Below are 19755 nucleotides of genomic sequence, written 5' to 3'. Positions count from 1 at the left end.
AACTTCTGATTTTTTCCCTCGATGGGCTTTGGAGTTCCCACTATTGTGCTCACACTCTTGTTTCTTACTTCAGAGTTGCATTTTATTCCAACTAGCTTCTTTCAAGTCTGCTTTAAAACGAGGCTCTCACTGACTGCTTCTCTTTTCCGCGCTTTTAGAAGTTCATTCACTTCCTTTAAACTTCCACCTTTCAAGCTTGCCGTTTTTATCGCCTTCGCACGCTGCCAGTTTAACTGCCACACGGCGAATCTTTAAAGAGCCCGGTCCCTGCTTTTAAAAAGTTGATGAGGGGCATTGCAGATGAGCCCCTTTCTCGAGATGCTTTTTTTATACGAAGCATATTACGAGAGCTCAACCCAGCTCCTCAGACGCGGCGGTGTCGCCTTCAATACCACGTGACACCATGACGTCACGACAGAGGAGAAGTGGCTTTGGCTCAACTCTTGCAAGATGGGCTGGGTGGGAATCGAACCAGGGTCTCCGGAGTGCGAGACGGAGACGCTACCACTGAGCCACGAGTACGATGCTTCAAAGCGGTACAAAAGCGCCTCTAGTGAATGCGGTGTTGCCTTAGGAACGAGCTGTTTCTAAGGCTCAGGCGTGCGTCGCTTGCTCAGGCGCACATTTCGTTGCCGCGCCGAACGCTGCGTTGCTCGACGCTCACCGCGTCCAATGCGGGGCGCGTAGTCGCTGCGCCGTAGCTCATTGTCTTACACCCCTTGGCGGGTCGACGGGAACGCTGTCGCGTTCCACTCTTGAAGGCGAAGCAGAGTAACGCATGAGTTGTTTCTTCGTCTAGCCGAACCAAATATAGCCAAGCAACAGCAGTTCACCAGGCTAAACAGTGGTTCAACAACTAAAATAAAGGCTAGTATGCTTCGCATCCTGGGCTTAACCTTACCTAAGCCACAGCCATTTTTTTTTTAAACTTAAACTCACTCGATTCTTTTTTCTTGGCACGCTTGCGCCGCCGGTCTATGACGGCCACTTCGGCTTTCAGCTGCATGTAGACCTTACGGATCTCTGTCAACCGGTCCTGGAGGACTGCTATTCGCTTTTCGGCGTCCATGTTGCCATCTGCAAGTCGAACACACAACGGAAGCACACTTCACATTTTTGGGGCAATAGCAGCCATGATACACCAATGCAACATTTCAATTTTACAGCTGCTGTGACATGCACCGACATACAAAGGAAACACTGTAGAAAAAAATGCAAAATCAACTGAGAGGTTCCCAAACTCCACCCCAGGTCATCTTTGATTATGAATGGTTGGCTCTTCAGCATGCACTCTAACCTAAGTGAAATAGAGAGAGAGAGGAAAGGCCTATCCAGGAGGAGAAGTCCGAGAACTCTACGTACCCAGAGGCAGGTCAAAGTTGAACTTGGACGGCCGGTGGAAGCTGCCCATGTGCATACTGCCGGGCGTCATGGCTGTGCATGTGGTTGCTGTGGATGTTGGCGTGCAGGAGCGGCTGTCGCACGTCGACGACATTGGCAACGATGACTCTGCAACAGCAAATAAGAGTAGCGGGGGCGGTTTGCGAGGTGCTCCGAGTCTGACCAGAAGGAGGCAAGCGGCACAGCTGCGCTTTCGCGTGTCCATGCAACGAAGATCACTGCATGACTGCTCACCGAAAACAATTAAATGAAATCCACAGTACGACGGGATTTGTGCCCCCCACCCTATAAATTAAAAATTAAACTCTGAGGTCTTACGTGCCAGTGGGACGACCTGATAATGAGCCACACCGTATTAGGGGAATTTGGATTAATTTTGACCACCTGGAGTCCTTTAATGAGCCCCTCAATACAGTGGACTCTCTTTAAACGGAACCTCATGGGACCAGGGAAATTGGTTTGGTTTATCAGGAGTTCCATTTACTAAGGGACATTGCAGAGAGCGTTGCATGAATATAAAACCAACCTACCATAAGGATGGTGTTCCGCTTAAGCGATTTTCCTTTATCGAGGTTCCACTGTGTACATACGCAAGTGTTCTCGCATTTTATGAGGCCATCACGGCCCGCTATCAAACCTGCGCACCTCATGCTCAGCAGCGAAATGCCGTAGCCACTAGTTCAGACAAAGTCTCACAAAAGTGATCGTATCCTCTGAAGTGATAGCTCGAGAACACTGGCCTCAGTGACCGTCAAGGAGAGACTTGTAAAGACCAATGTTCACACTGGCAAGTGTGACCAGTCAGCCCACCGCTACGTCTTAAACATGGGTGCAGTTCGAGCTTGCTTTCATACAAAATGAGCTCGGGCCACCTGGATTACATAGATAAACGATGAGACAACGAGAGCCCTCGTTAACATCAAGTAGGCAAAAATTTCTACCATCTGAACTGACGGCTCACACGACAAACATGAAATCGAGGGTTCGACGGAAGCCCGTCTGGTCGGGATGAAGCATTTAAGAAATAAAACGAAGGACACCGACCAACATAGAAGTGCTAAAAAATGAAAAAATCTAAAAGATGTTTCGGCTTTGCTACGGAAGCCTTGTTCACAATGGGATGACAGAAGGTTCATGGAAGCTTATGTATGCTTTAGAACGTGACGTAAGCAGCGCGTGTATGACGGGGGGAAGGTTCCCTCATTTCGATTAAGCGTGTGACGTGTTTTTTGTATCTCCAGTGACTCCAGTATCTCCAGTGACGACAAACATGTGCACGACATCATGCGCACGTTTGCCCCTTGCTGCTTTTTGACTTGTGTCAAGCATGAGCTCTTGTCAAATATTTTGGCGACGAGCTTGTTACAAAGTGCCTCAAGTTGTACAGACACGATTTCGGCTGTGGTTCCGAGTTCCCTGCAGGGAAGGAAAAATTGTAAAAAAGAAGAGAGTGACCAAAGCACGTGCCTCCAGACACAACCTACACAAAACAGTTGCTTCTCAACTGAAGTGACCATTTGTAAACAGCTTGGTAACCGGCTGGTGCAAACCTGCCTTTATGCCTCACAGTGCCGGGTGTTTCAAGACAGGGACACAAAGCTGATGGGATCAGCGCTAGGTGCAGCAGTGACAGCTGTTCCATTTGTAGTACAGTAAAACCTCGTTACTTCGGATTTCACGGGACCGAAAAAACATGTCCAAATTAACCGAATGCCAAATTGTCGAGGGTACCAAGAAAACCATAAGCAAGTGCATACCATGTCGACACGCTTTTATTTACTTAATGAATCAGCAAATCCTGCTTCTACACTTCACAAAACCAGTGCAGAAGCTGCGATTCTCATCTTGTGACTGATTAGTGCTCGCAGCCACGAAGGCCAAGCAACTTCCTTCACAGTGTGGCTGCGACACACGTGTTCATTGGGGACGCTTTTCAATACCGTGCGCACATCCCAATTATTTTTTCGCTAGTGCCGCCAGGTCACCCCCATCGCGATGTGTGTAGATGGTGCGTTAATCCTTCACAGCTTTGCACCGAGTAAACACGAAACTACTGTTTGCCACAACTGTTGCGGGCGAAACCGCGGCCGCTGTCGACATGACCATGCAAGACGACCTTACGGTTCTGAAGGCGCGCAGCCGACGTACGCACCGAGTCAAGATGAAACTACTATTTGCCGCATCCATTGCGGATGAAACTGCGGCTGCTGCCGATGCAATCGCGGATGCCGACTATGCAGTCATGAATGCACGTGGCCAACAAGGTGCTACGCAGGGCAGTAAACGCCGTGCATAGAATAAAGGCTTTAAAGGCACAAACAGGCATGAAGCATTCTTGCATTGCTACCATTCATGTACGATTTCCAATGATGACTATGGTGATGCGAATGCCGCTGCTTCATTTTGGCAGATGCTACGGCCGTTTTTGCTCTTTTGCATCGCACATTTGCTGCGCTCCCTGCTTGGTGAGCTCCAAGAGTTGTCCAAATTAACCAATGTGCAGCCAAATAGTATGTCCCGATTAATGATAGTTTCATTACATTAAATAATGTATATGCCTGCCGGGACCAAAGGATGAGCCCGAATTATCCGATTTTCAAAATAAACGAAGGTCGAATTATTGAGGTTTTACTGTAGTACAGTTAAACCTCATTAATATGTAGTCGGCCGGGAACGACGTTCAGGTATGCACTAAACGATGTACGAATTAACCGCCAATGCCAGTTTAGAAGCTGCTTACCGGCCGGAAATAAACTACGTCGGATTCTCTCAAACACGCACACTCAGACCGGCTTGATTTTTGGTTAGGTAGCGAAAAATCGGCACTCTTCACTTGCTGCCATGGTGGCTTGATAAGGCCGCGAGCGAGTTTGCCCATGAGGCGCCGCTTCTCTGCGAAAGCTCACATGATGCTTAAAGCACGGGGCCGCATCAGATAATGAAGGGCCGTTGCCCACTTCCACATTGTCGTTGTCGCCATCACTTTCCTTTGAAGACGAGTGAGGTGCGACGGCGACAACAATGTCGCTATCCCGAGAACTCCACGGACATAACAACGTCGACTTCCCGCTAACATAAACACGACACGCCGCAGCAAAGGCCGTTGAACACCACAACTGCAAACACACTGGTGGAAGGAAGAAGAAAAATTCACGCATGAACTTCTATGGGAGTTGTCTAAGTATGCGTAAGCATTGTGCCAGTTGCTCATCTCCACGTAGTCCGGTGTCATTATCAATGTTATTAAACTTGATTCGACCAGTATAAACAAACGACAGCGCTGTGGCAATTAACATGAAATGGTGTGGACAGTGGCGCAATTTGAATTGATAGCGCTAGCAAAGTACTGCAGGTGGTGGCGCCGGGTGCACTGATGACATTCCGATCATTATAAGCTGTTATCGCTCATTAGCGCCTTATCCATGCATGACGAACTATTATACATCGTGATCAAATGTACGCTGGCGCCGCCAGCGTGTATGGCATGGCCATGCGGACTGTATCTTGAAAATTATCTGCGATATGGACAGAGTGCCGACTGCTAATAGCTGCATTTCCACCGCTACACAATGAAGAGACGCGCGGGCCCACATCTTGAAAGCAATCTGCGAAAGGGGCAGGGTGCAGCTTGTGTCAAGACCTTCGCGAGCGCTGTGTTCTTGCCGCCTCATTCACGTTGAAGCGACAGGCAGCGTGAAGGTACAGTCATTGGCTGTTGCGGGCTTTATCTTGAAAGCGGTCATCTTACGGACGGACAAACGTACGGAGGGACATTTTTCTCGTTGGGTAAGCATAGAAATGCTTATACATTAAAAAAAAAAATGCGCTTCTGCACGGTTACTATTTGAATTGGATTGGATTGGCTTCGATGGCAACCATGAATTCGCATACTTACTGGCAGCTTCTTCGCATTACCGGAAGCGAATCGTGAAGGCCGTGCTTTTGTGTGCTGCAATCGGCAACAGCTGTACGAGCAGGAATTACGTCACGCTGGCCATGTTTAAACGTCACTATCGTTGGCGGCTGTCATCCGGGTGTCACAACTCAAGAATCGAACGTCTGCACACGAGATTTTGCCGACTTTGTGTCTGTGCGTGCAGAACAAGAAAGAAAATACTACGCACCAACCGTTTGGTGGGCACCGAGTAACTACGGCTTAAACGGTCAGCCAATACATGGGGTTCAATGGGGGCTGGGTAGGGGAACCTTCGCGACTACGATTAAACCGCAATTACACATTAAGGGGGTATGTATTAACGAGGTTTGACTGTAAACTGGACCCAGTTCATTGTGGAAAAGCCTGCATTCTATGTGCTTTTCCCAAAATGGACAGCTGTTCACTGCACTGTAAAAAGATTTATACCACTCACCTCTCCGTGATGCCCGGTGCGTCTTCCCTTTCGAGTCCCTGCGCACAGCAGAGAGAAGTGCCTTGCGTGCTGCTTTTCTCGCCCGCTTTCCATGTCTAAGGAGCTGTTCATCATCGTGTGAAGGTGGCCGCTTCGTCCCCGCCAGCATTTTGTGCCGCTCTGCCGAAGAGGCACTGTCCGTCTCCCTCGACGACGATGAGTCCTCCTCACCGCCTTCTTTGAAGCCAACTGCTCCGTCTGCGGAACCCTGGCTGTTCTCCGAGTCTGCTGACATGGTGCTCTCGCCGTCGATGCCATGAAAGTTGTCACCATCTCGTCGTGGTGAACCCGCGAGTGATGAAGAGGGCGAGTCGTTCTCAGCGCCGCCGCTGTCATCTGGAGTTGTTGGGGGCGTATTGTCCAGAACAGCCGCCGATGGATCTCCGCTCGACGGTCCTGCCAGGGCTGCCTCGGCAACAGATGTGAAGATGTCCATTTTTGAAGGGCCTTGCTGCTGCTGCTGTTGCAGCTGCGGCGGTTGCTGTGCCTGTTGCTGCGATGGTTGATGATGTGAGGAATGTGGGTGGTGCATGTGCTGATGATGCTGGTGATGGTGATGGTGGTGGTGATGATGATGGTGATGATGACCGTGAGCATGGTGATGCTGAGGCTGCTGCGACGCTTCGTCGTCACCCTCGCGTGTGGGACTTGCCGGAACCTTCTCTTCGCACAGCAAGAAGAGAGAGTCGGCCGACTCAGCCTGAGACTCTGTCGCCGCCGCTGCCGTCGCCTTCATCTCCACTTCCTGACCGCACACCTCGGCCAGAGTTGACAGGTAGTCATGGTGGAACGGTGGCGAGGGGCGCGCAACGGCCTTGCGCTTCTCACGTTTTATCTTGCCCGCAAATGTCCTCTCGACGTCTCCCGTGTCATCAGAATCTTCGTACGAAGCGCCGCTCATCAGCTTCTTTCGCTTGCCTTTCTTGCCGGCTTCTGGATGGTCTTTGCTGGCCTTACGGATCTTGCGCTTCGCCTTCTTCATGCCGGATTCGGTCGGTTCCTCGCTGCCATCCGCATTCTTCAATTTTTTCCGCTTCTTGACCACTCGCGGCTCCCCGTCACTGACTTTTCGGCACTTCTTCAAGCGGGGAGCCTTGGCAGTTGTGCCATCCGGCAGCAACTGACCTTTCATCTTCTTACGACCCTTGAGCTTCCCCTCAGCTCCAAATTTTGTCTTTGTCCCCTTAAACTTCTTCCGCTTAACCGTCCGCTTCGCTGAGGGTTCGCTGCCTTCGGCGGGGCCTACCTCAATCTCTGCAGCCGACACGACCGTCTCGCCACACACTGGCGGGAATTCCACAGGCTCCCCAATGCCCTTCATGCTTTCCTCTTCGATGTGGAGGACGTTGGAGTTGCTGCCATCGTCGCTGAGCGAGAGGGCCACTTTGTAGAAGTCTTGCGTGGACGCAGACTCTGACTCCTCCTTGACAAATTCGATGCGGTCCACAACACTCGCCGGCGGCTCCCTGTCAGCACTCCCCACGGGGCTAATCGGCTCGGCGTTGTCGTCATCCTCCTCTTCTTCCTTGGGCAGCTCCTCATCTTCCTCATCCTCGTCCTTGCAGACGTCAAACTCTGAGGCAGGGAGCGAGTGCTCCGGCGCGAGCAGGGCGTCCCTCTCTGGACCCTCCTTGGCAACTAGCGAAGGGGGTAGAAGAAGCACGTCACTGATGCTTTCCGCCGCGAGCTCCTCCTCCTCCTCAATGTTGTCCTCATTCTCGATGGCCGGTGGCGAGGGCGGAATTTCGACCTCTGGTTTGTCCTCGGCTTCCTCCCCCTCTTCATCCTTCTCTTCACGGATGTCCTCCTTGTTTGACAACTCTTCGCGTTTCAGCCAATCAATGTGCTTCACTGCCTCTGGCTCTGGTGGGAAAATGGTAATCACGCGCGTCGCAGTGATGGTAGGAGGCCTACTTGCCTCAATGGGGGGAATGACCTCGGGATGTTCGATTTCCTTTGGCTCCTCCTCGGCAACTTCACTTTTCTCTTCAGCAATGGTGCATTCGTTCTCTTGTTTCAAAGAAACAGCTGCAGCAGCCACCACTTCGGGCTCAGTGGGTGGCTGTTCTTCGTCATCGGCAACATCTTCTGCTTTCTCGTCCTCAAAGATCACCAGGCTGCCTTCTTCCAGCAAGCTGTCCTCTTCATCGGCGACCGTGGTGTCGAGAACTTCCTCAACCTCTGCCACTTTTGAGGCCTCTTCGTCGATGTGCATCGTCAGCTCACCTTCACTCTCCTCATCACCCCCTTCTACAGCAGCACTCTCTTGCGCGTCCTCTTTGCTCTGAGCTCGTGCAGCTGCGACGAATGCAGCCAGACTTGTGGCCGAGCCCTCGTCGATGTCCGTGTCCTCGTCGTCACACTCCATCTTCTCCTCCGCTTCCTCTGGAGGCTCCTCCTTCATCACAACCTCATGATCCAAGATGTCCGGCTTTGGCTCTGGGCTTGGCAACGGAGCATCTTCGCTGGAGTCGGTGGCCATTGCTGACATAGTCTTTTCCGTCTCCTCCGACGGTTCACCTGGTTCAATTTTGATCGAGATGTGGCTCTTCAGAGAGACATCGTCATCATCATCGCCCGAGCCTTCGTCGTCATCATCCGGACCAGGTGGTGAGTGCGTTCCCGACTTCCGCCGGCTCCGACGCAGCGGTTCTGAGCCGCTGGTGGACAGCTGATCGGAGGCCAGGGCTCGCTCTGACCGCGAGGCCCGTGTGGACACAGCGTTTGGCGATGGCTTCCCAGGGGGTGGAGTTGCGGACAGGGCCCTGCTGCGGTTAGACGAGACACTGGGTGGACGACCTCTGCGCACAGTTTTCTTGCCAGAAGACGGAGACTCAGATGGGCCGGGGGCATTGTTCGGTGTGCTTTGAGCTGGCGATTGTTGGTTGCCATTAGGGCCGGACTGCGCCTTCTGCTGTGACTGGAAGTAAAGAAAGAAGCACATAAAATACAAGGTAACTGAGTATCAGTATTCTATTTTTCTGTTCCAGACGCAGCATGGCAAATCATTCATAAGTACACTTTTAACTGCTTCAGATGCGAATTCACAAGAAATTGCAATGCACATTTACCAAGTGAAAGTTTCATTACCGCATACATTAGTGGCTTATGCAAAAGTTTGTTGGTTTCAACCAACTTCAATAGATACCCGAAACAGCAACAATCCCAATAACAAGTTATCTGTAAAACAGCTACACCTACAACAAAAGTCAAACTCCTGCTTGCGCTTCAAAGCCAATTTCATAAAAGGGGAACATTTCTCAAAGCGGGCGGGCGGCCAGGCTTAAAGCTTGATGTAACACAAACAATGTGAGATGAACTTACCGAAGCGTCTGCCTGCTGCTTCTCCTGAAAGCAATAGAAAATCCCACATTATAGGGTGCGTATACACAAGGTCACAATAGTTCATTCAAACCCAGACAAATAAACTTCAAACGGTATCACCATATTACTCTAACATTACAACACCAATTTCATGTATAGGGTAAGCTGTCGCAGGATCCAAGTGGGTCATTTGCTTGGGTACATAATTTCAAGCGACAGCAACACAAAATTAGTGATGGTTGCACCTGGGACCTACGACATGTTCACCAGCATGACTCAATTAAAGGGGCCCTGAAGTACTTTTTGTCTAAGTCGAGAAATGCATTTGAAGTTAAATTGGACTATTTCAGAAGCACTTTGCCGCAAAAAAAAAATGCTTCAATGTGTTCCTCAGAAGCAGTGTTATCGGCAATCAAAGGTCACGTATGATCTCATTCGCGTTGCTTCCACTCCTTCTTTAGACGCCTTACACTGCAAAGGCTACGACTCAGCAAGCGTGCCCACAACGCTCCGCCTACTGAATGTCACCGTGGCATGCAGTTCAAAATTTCATTTTCGATGTTCACATAGATGCCACTGCTTCAGATTTTGGCGCCTACATTGCGCCAATGCAGTTGTCCTCGGCGGGCCGCAGCGCGCTCGGCCAGCGGACTTTTCACGGCACCCTGTGGCACCCCCGGCATCCATGCTACGTAGCAGACTGCAGCTACACGAACCTGTAGAGTGCTTGCGCAGTGTTTGTGCGTGACAGGGCTTCAGTGCGCGCTCGGGCTCATTTGCTCCAGTCTGGCCGTCGTACGCGGTGCAAATCGTGTTCGCCCTGCATCAGCTTGACCGATGGATAGTAGCCACATCCAACTTGCCAATTTGGAATGGGAAGCGAAATGTGCCATGGCGTCTAACCTACAGCGAGAGCACGCACTGGCAAGCGTACATGCGGCCTGGTCTTATATTTCGTGTAGTTCGAGGCTGGTTCAGTGTTCAAAACTAGTTGAAATCAGCGAGGCACAATGGCTACGACACCGGTAAGAAGGGTGGCCAAATTTTAATTCCTATGCAGACAGCAGTTGGCTTCTTCAGGAAGTACGCAATTAATTGAGATTTGAAAGCAGATTCTTGCTTACTTCAGCCTGTTTACTAGACTGCGTAAAATAAATACATATGTTAGCAGTAGGAAAAAGCACACTGATGCAAACACCCTTCTTGACTGATGTCAGCTGTTGGCAAATAGCAGCCATGTATGGGGATTCTGCTATATTACGAAATAAAGCATCCAGAAAGGAGGAGCAGGCTTCTGTTACAAAGAGATGACTTTGCGTTCTGCTTGCCAGATCATGCACCGCTCACAACTGCGAAATTTGGCTGAGACGTTTACAGCAGAGTATGATATCTGCAGACTGTTTTTCCCGAAGCCCAAGGGGTGGTTCAGGACCCCTTTAAATGCATTTATACATCCAGAATGACCAGTGCGTGTATAGGTCTGCCTGACCAGCACACACTTCCACAGTGTGTGACGTGCGGTGCCTTCATACAGACATTTTAAAAGTGGAAGAAAAAAAAAGAAGCATGGGGGCTGGGGCATAAGGGTGCCCGACCTCCTTTCCATAAAGCTGCATAACATTTCAGCCACTGTTAAAGAATCAACTGCACAAACACACATCGTGCAACTAGACATGGAGAGGACAACTGCAATCAGCCAAGCGAGTTTAGCGACTGCTTCACAACAGGATGCATAATCCATTGTAACTTGCAGCCTGCTTGTGCAGACAGGAGACAGTGTGCTTGATTGAGCAATTATTGTGTTCACAAGGATGCATCAAACAACCCACAAAAGATGTCTTAATCGATTATACACTGGTAAGAATAACCCAACAAAACCTACGAAGTAAAAAAAAAAACTGTTGTAATCGACAGTCTAGGCTCACCTTCTGGAGGCGTTTCCTTCTCGATGTTTTATCCGTGACGTTCTCCACAATGCGGTTTTTCCTGACCCACTCGTCGTACCTGAAATGGGTGAGATTTGTTAAACATATGAGTATGCTCGTTTTCAGTTTGGGTAGCAAAGACGCCTTTAACCTATAAGCAGGTCTACTGCTCCCACATTGGCACACAATAAGCATTCAATGTGCTCTCTGTCTACAATAAGTGCCGATGTAGGCACAATATTATGCATGCCTTGCTCATGAATAAGCAATGTAATTTGCAAGGGCATTTTAGGCTTTTCCAATTCAATGAAATTCGCTCGATTTTTCGAATCCCATAATTCTCGGGTGCTACTGGCTGCGTTAAACCGAGGTTTAGCTGTACCAAAACCAGGAATCTAAATGCGCCACTGTTCCAACCCCACAGAAGAATTGGAGGGCTTTGAGAAAAGGCTGTCGACCCTTGCCTCATGTTCCAGCCCGTGTAGTGGACGTAGAACTTCTTCTCGCTGCACTCTTCCTCAATGCGCAGCACCTTCGCCTCGTAGATCTTGAGCTGCCGGCCGCGCCCGTACTTGACCTTGACCCGGTCGCCCACGTCGATGCTCATGTCCAGGGAGCACCTGCGCGAGGGCTCCCCACTCTCTGGCCGGGGAAGCGGCTCCGGCTTTGTTTCTGGCTCAACTGGAGCCGCTGAAGTGCTGTTTGTCCTGCAACCAGAAGACGGCACGGCAGCCAGACAGCCTTGAGGGTGCATTCCAACACCTGCTATTATGCGGCTAGACATCAAAGTGAAGGGCAGCCATCTTATGTTTCATTTCAATACTGACGATGCTGGCAAACAGGACAGCTTCGTGAAGACAGCATTGAAGATGGCATTGAAATGAAGCATGACGACCGAATTTTGTACTTTGTTATATCTGATAATTTGTTACATCCCTGTTCATGATAGCTGACTGCATTCAATGTGACACTTGGCATATTTTTCTTCTAGATTAGAGTTGAAATCTACTCCTCAGTATTTGCCCGTTCTTAGTTACTAGACTAACCAGGGTAAAGGTCTTTGTCAAGCAGCACGAGATTGTTGTTATTCAATTCAACACGCTTTGTTCCTTCTGCAAGTACCACTCCTAAGGGCAATGTTTCGCGAGATATTATGAGATTTCTATGATAATCAAATATAGTAAGTCCCACAAATACCGTATTTACTCGATTGCAATGCACACTGGTTTCCGTGACCAAAATAAAAAGAAAGACGCCCTAGATTGTAATACGGATCCGGTTGCCATGACCTAAAGAAAGAAGAGTCCTTTATAGTACCACACACCTGACTCTTTCATACAGAAATACTATTTTCTCTCATTTGGAAAAAACGCAAGCTTTACTCCCAATGCACTAAAGTTGTGTTAAATAAAGAAAGTCGCAGTTTCGCCCGAAAGGCGAAGCATCGATTACGATAGCAAATTAGTAGACAGCTATCTGAAAAGTAAGGATAGTAGTATTTTTATCGGCTGTATGAGCTTTTAAACATTCACTTACTAACTAAATTAACAAGCATGGTATCCCGCATAAGCAAACATAAACACGTCTCACTCAACTGACCGCAGAAACACTTTAAACGCTGGAGTGAGGAAGTGCGGTAGCAGGAGGGACGTAATTGACCTCAGTGGGGCCTCTCACTTCGACACGAACTAAGCGACGAGAAAGCAGCGCATATTAACTCAGGCGTAGACTTTTGTCTCCGTCCCAGATCACCGCGCCGTAGGTAACAGCCGCCGGAGTAGAACGCCCCTCCTGTGTGCGCCAGTCCCATACGCAAGTTTCGGGAACTCCGAACGCCTTTGATGCGGCCCGATTTCCGTCCGTCTCCACACGCGTGATCGCTATCCTTTTAAATGCGGCATTGTGATGAACTCAGCATGTCTTTGCAGTCGGCACTTCCGTGCTGATAGAGCAAACGTAGAAAACGGGAAGACGGACGGCGCCCTAACCTAAGCCAAAGGAAGCAATGCTTAAGAACACGCACTACAGCACAAGGAGAAGGCTACGGCAGCTAGGCTCGAAGCGTGTACGAGGCGGCCATCTGGAAATGCCGATGGCGATATGGTAACGCAGATTTAGGGTCGTGCTCGATTCTAGCGCGCACACAATTTTCGGACCCGTTCTATCAGAAAAAGAAGTGTGCTTTAGATTTGAGTAAATATGGTATTTACCCAATCACAGGCGTGCATGCCAACTTGTGTCAACCAAATTACTGATGGCAAAGAGTGAAAAATTCAAAGCTACGTACTTGTCTTCAACCTTCTCCTTCTCAGCTGGCTCTTCTGTCTTGTTCTTTTTGGGCTGAAAAATAGAGGCACTACGATTGACACAATTCAAACATAATAAATAATAATAATAATAACAATAATAATAATAATAAAGGGAGAATGAGACGCCCACCCAAACGTACCAAATTGCTACAAAGGAAACCCATACGGGTTCTTCGAAAGAAAAAGCCTCGCAGTTGAAGAAAAAAAAAATTATTCCTGGTCTGGGACTCAAACCTGGGGACACCACCTTTCCGGGGCAGCCACTCTACGATCTGAGCTAACCAGGCAGCTAGCAGATGGCAAGGCGAAGTCGAATTTATCAACAACTCGAAGCAAAAGCAAGAGTTTGAAGTACTAGTTCCACGGAAAACAGCAAGGCAGGGAGAAGTAATTAATGAAGGGAAAATACTCATGTTATCATTATCTGTTATCGCATGCTTATCTTAATTAATTACTTCTCTCTACTTTGCGAGCTTCCGCAGAACTATTACCTCATAATAATAATAATAATAATGATGATGATGATGATGATGATGATGATGATGATGATGATGATGATGATGATGATAAAGATAATAACCCTATGGGTCTGTGCGTTAAAGCTACAGTCACAGAATAGGTGCTTTACACAACGATCATATGCAATCCGGCACAGATACACACAATCCTGCATATAATTTCTTTTGCCGCCTGCAAATGGTAATATGAATTTTGTGGGGTACAACAATGGCATAACATCACGAGGACAATACAATACCAACTACTGGGCACGACATACAGTATGGCCCGCTCTTACAGGAAGCCTCTCCATTAATATTTGGACACCAATTACAGCTGTATTACAGCACGAAGGCACACAAACTATTTTCGAATCCACAGATGCCGGTCTCACGTGCCCTACCAGTTGCTCTTTTTTCTCACTTGATGAAGTACAGCTTCCAAGCGATAAATGGAAATGTCTGAAGAATCGGCAGCCCGACAGAACAAAACGAACAAGTGAAACAAGCACAAAGAGCAAACAGCCGTCTCACTGCTGCAAAAGCCCATACCTGCCGCTTCGGTGTGGTCGTTGGAGTGGTCTCTGTGTCTTTGGACTTGGAGGCTCGCGACTTCTCCACTGGAGTTGGCGTTGCTGCAGCCGCCGCTGCTGCCGCCGCCGGCTCCTTCGCGGAGTCCGTCTCGGCACTCTCGACACTCTCACACTTGCGCTGCGGCGGCGGAGGCACTGACGATGACTTGGCCTCCCGCTTTTCTGGGCTGTCATGCTTCTCACGGCGGGCATCTTCCCTTGTTCGGACCTGTTTCGGAGTCATGGCCAAGCAAAGAGAAGATAAAAACAACATTCCAGAGCTTTCTACGGGCTTTCTGTAACAGTTCTTGAGGGAAAAAGAGGGGTAGAATTGAAGGTTTTAAAGGAACACAAAAGAAGGAAATAAGTGTAACTGCATTAGTAAATTACCTAATTATCCTTTTAAGAGCACCAAAACAAGCCACTCTTATCAGAAAGAGCAGGCTTGAGGAGCTACAAAAGATGTCAAAACTAGGGCTGGGCGAATACCAGATAGTACATTTCGCATCAAATATCGAATTGAATCAAGAAAGAAAACGAAATATCAAATGCAATACCAGAAAAGTTATCCCCGAGTTTAACGTTTACATATATTTTGCAATAAAATAGTGCTGCAGATGGTCAGGAGTCTACTAGCATTACATGACAAGAATGTTGCAAGCTATCAGTAACTTGGGTACCCTAGGAATCAAGATGTACAGTATGGTATGCTCTTATAAAAGGGAATACCAAATAAGTATGCCAGCAGTGACTACAGCTGAATTCTACATCACTTCATAGCCTTTGCCACCTGTCAAAGGCTCTGAAGTTAAGGCCATGGCAAATTCGTGCAAGGCACCCCTCTCATAATTTCTATATTTCTACTAAAACCGTAAATTTTCCCTACACCTTCCTTTGCTTCATTGTTTGTTGGCTTCATGAGGTTGTGCCTAACAAAAAAATCCCTCGACCCCCATCCTTTTCATTCATTGCTCTATATGTTACACTGGCTGCCTCAACTCCACTCTTTGTTTTATTAGCAGGCAAATTCAAGTTTCCTAGGAAGCGCACCTACCTTAGTGTCGTCCTGGCTCACAGTGGCTGCCGCCACTGCTGCTGCTGCTGTTGCTGCAGCTACTGCTGCTGCTGCCGCCGCAGTCGCAGCAGTCGGCTTGGCAGCCGAAGCCGGAGACGGGGCCGACGCTGTACCGTTACCACCACTGCTGCTCTCTTCGTCCTGCTTGACCCTGGATGTTCGCGATGGTCTCGGCTTCTCTGGAGGCGGCTCCTCTTTGACCACAACAGGGGGAGTTGCGGCCGCTGCTGCTGCTGACTTGTCCTTGGCCTTCTTGTCGTCGTCTTTGTCCTTGTCCTTCTCTTTGTCCTTGTCTTCCTCTTTGGCTTTCTCTTCCTTCTTCTTCTGCTACAGATGAAGGGAGACAGCACGAGAAAAGCCCGCAGTGAAACTTGGTGCAGCACTGCAATCAGCACATTCGACACATACACTGCACGCATTACGCGTTTACGATGACGTGCACCATCGTTCCAAACAAACTAACTTCACTACTTTTCGTGGCAATCGTGGCTACCCTTTTTTCTCGGAAAAATGGTCCGTTGACAACGTGCAGCCAAAGCACTCAAAGCCAACATGGCGTCAAAACGGCATCAACGCAAAAGAGCAATCATTCCCTCTGCTGCATTTATTTCCCTCCAATTTGGCCCATCAATTTGCAGAAAAGTGAATACGTCTAGACGCGCCACCAACACTGTGCAAGCCGGACATGCACAATGGGAAAAACATGCAATGGTTACCTCTTTGTCCTTGCGAGCAAAGAGGGCCAGTCCCCGGTCCTGGTTGCGGGTCATGATGCGGTCCGACCGGTGACGCACCCTCCCCGACCGTGGGTTCGACACCATCGTGCAACCGAGCTTGCGGTAGAAGTCTTCGAAGCTCTGCAGGTACCTTCATGAGAGCCACAGAAGAGGGGGGAAAGAACATTTGTCAACGCTGTAGCAGGATGGCGAGGAAGGCTCATCATCATCATCAGCCTAGTTACGCCCACTGCAGGCCAAAGGCCTCTCCCATACTTCTCCAACTACCCCGGTCATGTACTAATTGTGGCCATGCCGTCCCTGCAAACGTCTTAATGTCATCCGCCCACCTAACTTTCTGCCGCCCCCTGCTACGCTTCCCTTCCCTTGGAATCCAGTCCGTAACCCTTAATGACCATCGGTTATCTTCCCTCCTCATTACATGTCCGGCCCATGCCCATTTCTTTTTCTTGATTTTGAACTAAGATGTCATTTACCCGCGTTTGTTGCCTCACCCAATGTGCTCTTTTCTTATCCTTTAACGTTACACCGATCATTCTTCTTTCCATAGCTCGTTGTGTCGTCCGCAATTTCAGCAGAACCCTTTTCGTAAGCCTCCAGGTTTCTGCCCCATATGTGAGTACTGGTAACACACAGCTGTTATACACTTTTCTTTTGAGGGATAGTGGCAACCTGCTGTTCATGATTTGAGAATGCCTGCCAAACGCACCCCAGCCCATTCTTATTCTTCTGGTTATTTCAGTCTCATGATCCGGATCCGTGGTCACTACCTGCCCTAAGTAGATGTATTCCCTTACCACTTCCAGTGCCTCGCTACCTATCGTAAACTGCTGTTCTCTTCCGAGACTGTTAAACGAGGAAGGCTACCTGGTTGCAATTCGTTGTGGATACTTTGAAGTGCAACAAGAGACAGCAACACATCGACGGCAACAGGACAAGCTCGTTGCCCTTTGTTAAAGTGCTCAAGATATAAGTCTGGCAGTACACAAAAAGCAGACGTTCAAGCTAAACTGCGCGACTGTCACAGTCAACACAACAGTGGAAACAAAATGGGGATGACATGAACGTAGTCAACAAAGTAGCATTAGCACTCATGATGAGCAATGCAAGCGGGGCAAGACGAGAACGGAGACGAAGGCTTGGAGCCATGTCATCTGTCTTCTCTGTTTTGTATTGCATGCCCCGTTGGTGTTACCCATCCTGTAATGCAATACCAACTGGCCTACCAGTCTGTCCCTTCGCAGTACTAGTTGTTTATTAAATTCATTAGGAAAACAAAAAAGGGCAAAAAGTAAAACCGGTTGTGGATGTTTTACCTGAACTGCCCCTTGGAAAAGGAAAAGAAACAAGCTAACAGAAGTAATGAAGTGAACGGACAGAAAAGTTACACTTTCTGCTAATCTAACAGACCACTGATTATATGCTCTACGTACTCAACAGACTGCACTACTCCACCTCCTTCTCTTGACTTTAACCAGGCTAGGCCCGTTTGCTTCCTCACCTACACAGCCACCATTCCTATCCCTAAACGTTACACCCGTAATCTTCCGTTTCATTGCGCATCACGCTGAAACGCCCCGCACACACCGCCCGAGAAGCAGGCGAGCCTCACTTCTTGTAGGCCCCCCGGAGCAGGTGTGCATTGGACTGGTTGGCGGGGGAAGGCAGCCCGAGCCGGGTGTACACCGTTTTCCACTGGTTGTGGTTGGTCACGCGGTTGCAGCCGCCCAGCTTGCTCACCACCCGGAACAGCCGGTACAGGTTCAGGTCGCGGCCAGCCATTGCGGGACCCTTGTTGATGGGCGTCCCTGTGGTGTTCACAGTGCGCAGTGATGTCACGAGCTTTCTAGCGTGTGCGTGCGGCGGCAAAAAGTAGGGGTGTGTGAATACCGAACGGTAGATGTTCAGAATCGAATATCAAGTAGCACAACATTCACAACAAATATCGCAAGAAATACGGTGCTTCCCCTGCTTGGGGCATGTCCAGCACCGTATTTCTCCTAGCATTGTATTTCTACTAGCAATCCTCTTAGCATTGCATGACAAGACAGTAGCGAGTAGCAATCTATCAGAAACTTACGTACACGGAAATGAAGATATGCAGTACAGTCTAATTTTATTCACGGGAACAGCAAATTAGCATTCCAGCACTGATTACAGCTCAGCTCCAGTATATGAAGGTCGCAATTTTTTTTTTCTCTCTGAAACTGATGAATTACAGCCGACCCTTTTTACAACAGATCCTGATAGCCCAGGATGATAGTCGGTTGACCCTCGCAAGTCAGTTGCCAGCCTGTGTCCACACGGAAGAAGTCCGTTTTAAACGGCCAGTTTTGTCAAAAGCTGCCACTAATTTCGTCCGCTATAGCCAATAGTCCATTGTAGTGTGGTCCGTTAAATGCGAACCTCGTAGCATTAATAAAGTAGGTAGACAAAGTAAGGCTGAAATATGATCTGTCATATCCGAAAGCCTGTTGTACACGGGTCCGTTATAACGAGCGTAGACTGTAGTGACATTCTGTTGTACCAAATATCAATGAGGTTCTCTGCTTAATAGTGGCCCTGTGTTTTGCTTTCCAGTTTTTTCTCCAAAATGCGGAAGGGCTACCCCGACTCTCCGGCAGGTGGGTTACTGTAAGGCCAATCTGCACGACAGATGAAAGAACTGCGCGTCGACACTAAAAAGCGGGCGCTATCAGCGCCATTTGATTGCTAAGTTTGGCACAATTTGGCACCTGTCGAAGATTCTAAAATCTCCAGGGTGCGTCAGCACAAGCTCGCGGCCCGCCTGAGGCGTGCTCGATGTTCTTTTTTCACCGACAAAACTATGTGCAATGCACATTTGGTTGGCATCGAGCATGAGGGTCTCCGTGGTACACGCGACACTGCACGGGTCTCTACCCCGAATACATCGAATATTCGAAAAATTTATATAAGTAAATATTTGATTCGTGAATCTAATTATTTATTCCAAGGTTTGCTATTCGATTCGGTTATATTTGATATTCGCACATCCCTAGTGAAAAAGCTTCAACTGCCTGTCAATCATGCGTATATCTAATCAACCAATTAATTAAATACAAATAATACAAAGCATGTTTCTGCACTAAAGCAGACGTGTGGTAAAATTCTTCATGCGGTCGGATGCATGGCCTGTTGTACAAGCCAACCACATCCATCACAAGTTCAACAGGATCCTACGTTGCAGCATTAACTTTTTATACACATTGCAAATTATGTCACACGCCCTGGCATGACACGCTTCTATCACCAAATCAGGACTTGACAGTGACAGTGCTGAAAAAAATTACAACTTAGAGCAGGAAAATTCCCATTTTGCAGTGCTCTGAGGCAGATGAATTCATGTTTCAGGAACTCCTAGAGGCCGCAGGCACAGTCTATGATATCAAACTGCATGTACCAGCTCTCACCCAATTCAAACTTCTGGTTCTAATGGCAACTTACCACTTCAATATTTCTGGCGTCAACTTTCTTCACACAGCTCA

The 19755-nt window shown here is 48.6% G+C and overlaps 1 protein-coding gene across 5 annotated transcripts in view; it reads right to left on the bottom strand.

Annotated features, from left to right (window-relative positions):
- Window positions 1-19755, bottom strand: part of LOC139051094 (AT-rich interactive domain-containing protein 4A-like) — a 56753-nt gene that overhangs the window by 6676 nt on the left and 30322 nt on the right. For 4 of the 5 annotated variants that reach the window (XM_070528184.1, XM_070528187.1, XM_070528186.1 and 1 more), the window contains 11 exons: window positions 17862-18057; window positions 16229-16379; window positions 15492-15839; window positions 14418-14666; window positions 13347-13399; window positions 11524-11766; window positions 11060-11138; window positions 9135-9158; window positions 5772-8730; window positions 1363-1509; window positions 940-1077 (listed from right to left, as the gene is read on the bottom strand). In XM_070528184.1, the coding sequence (XP_070384285.1) occupies window positions 940-1077; window positions 1363-1509; window positions 5772-8730; window positions 9135-9158; window positions 11060-11138; window positions 11524-11766; window positions 13347-13399; window positions 14418-14666; window positions 15492-15839; window positions 16229-16379; window positions 17862-18057 (4587 nt within the window). The remainder of the gene's footprint in view (window positions 1-939; window positions 1078-1362; window positions 1510-5771; window positions 8731-9134; window positions 9159-11059; window positions 11139-11523; window positions 11767-13346; window positions 13400-14417; window positions 14667-15491; window positions 15840-16228; window positions 16380-17861; window positions 18058-19755) is intronic. The other variant, XM_070528185.1, reaches the window with a different exon arrangement.

This window comes from Dermacentor albipictus, chromosome 10 (assembly GCF_038994185.2).
Source record: "Dermacentor albipictus isolate Rhodes 1998 colony chromosome 10, USDA_Dalb.pri_finalv2, whole genome shotgun sequence".
Taxonomy (NCBI): domain Eukaryota; kingdom Metazoa; phylum Arthropoda; class Arachnida; order Ixodida; family Ixodidae; genus Dermacentor; species Dermacentor albipictus.
The sequence above is the reverse complement of the archived record's forward strand: the minus strand, read 5'-3'. Positions and strand labels throughout refer to the sequence as shown.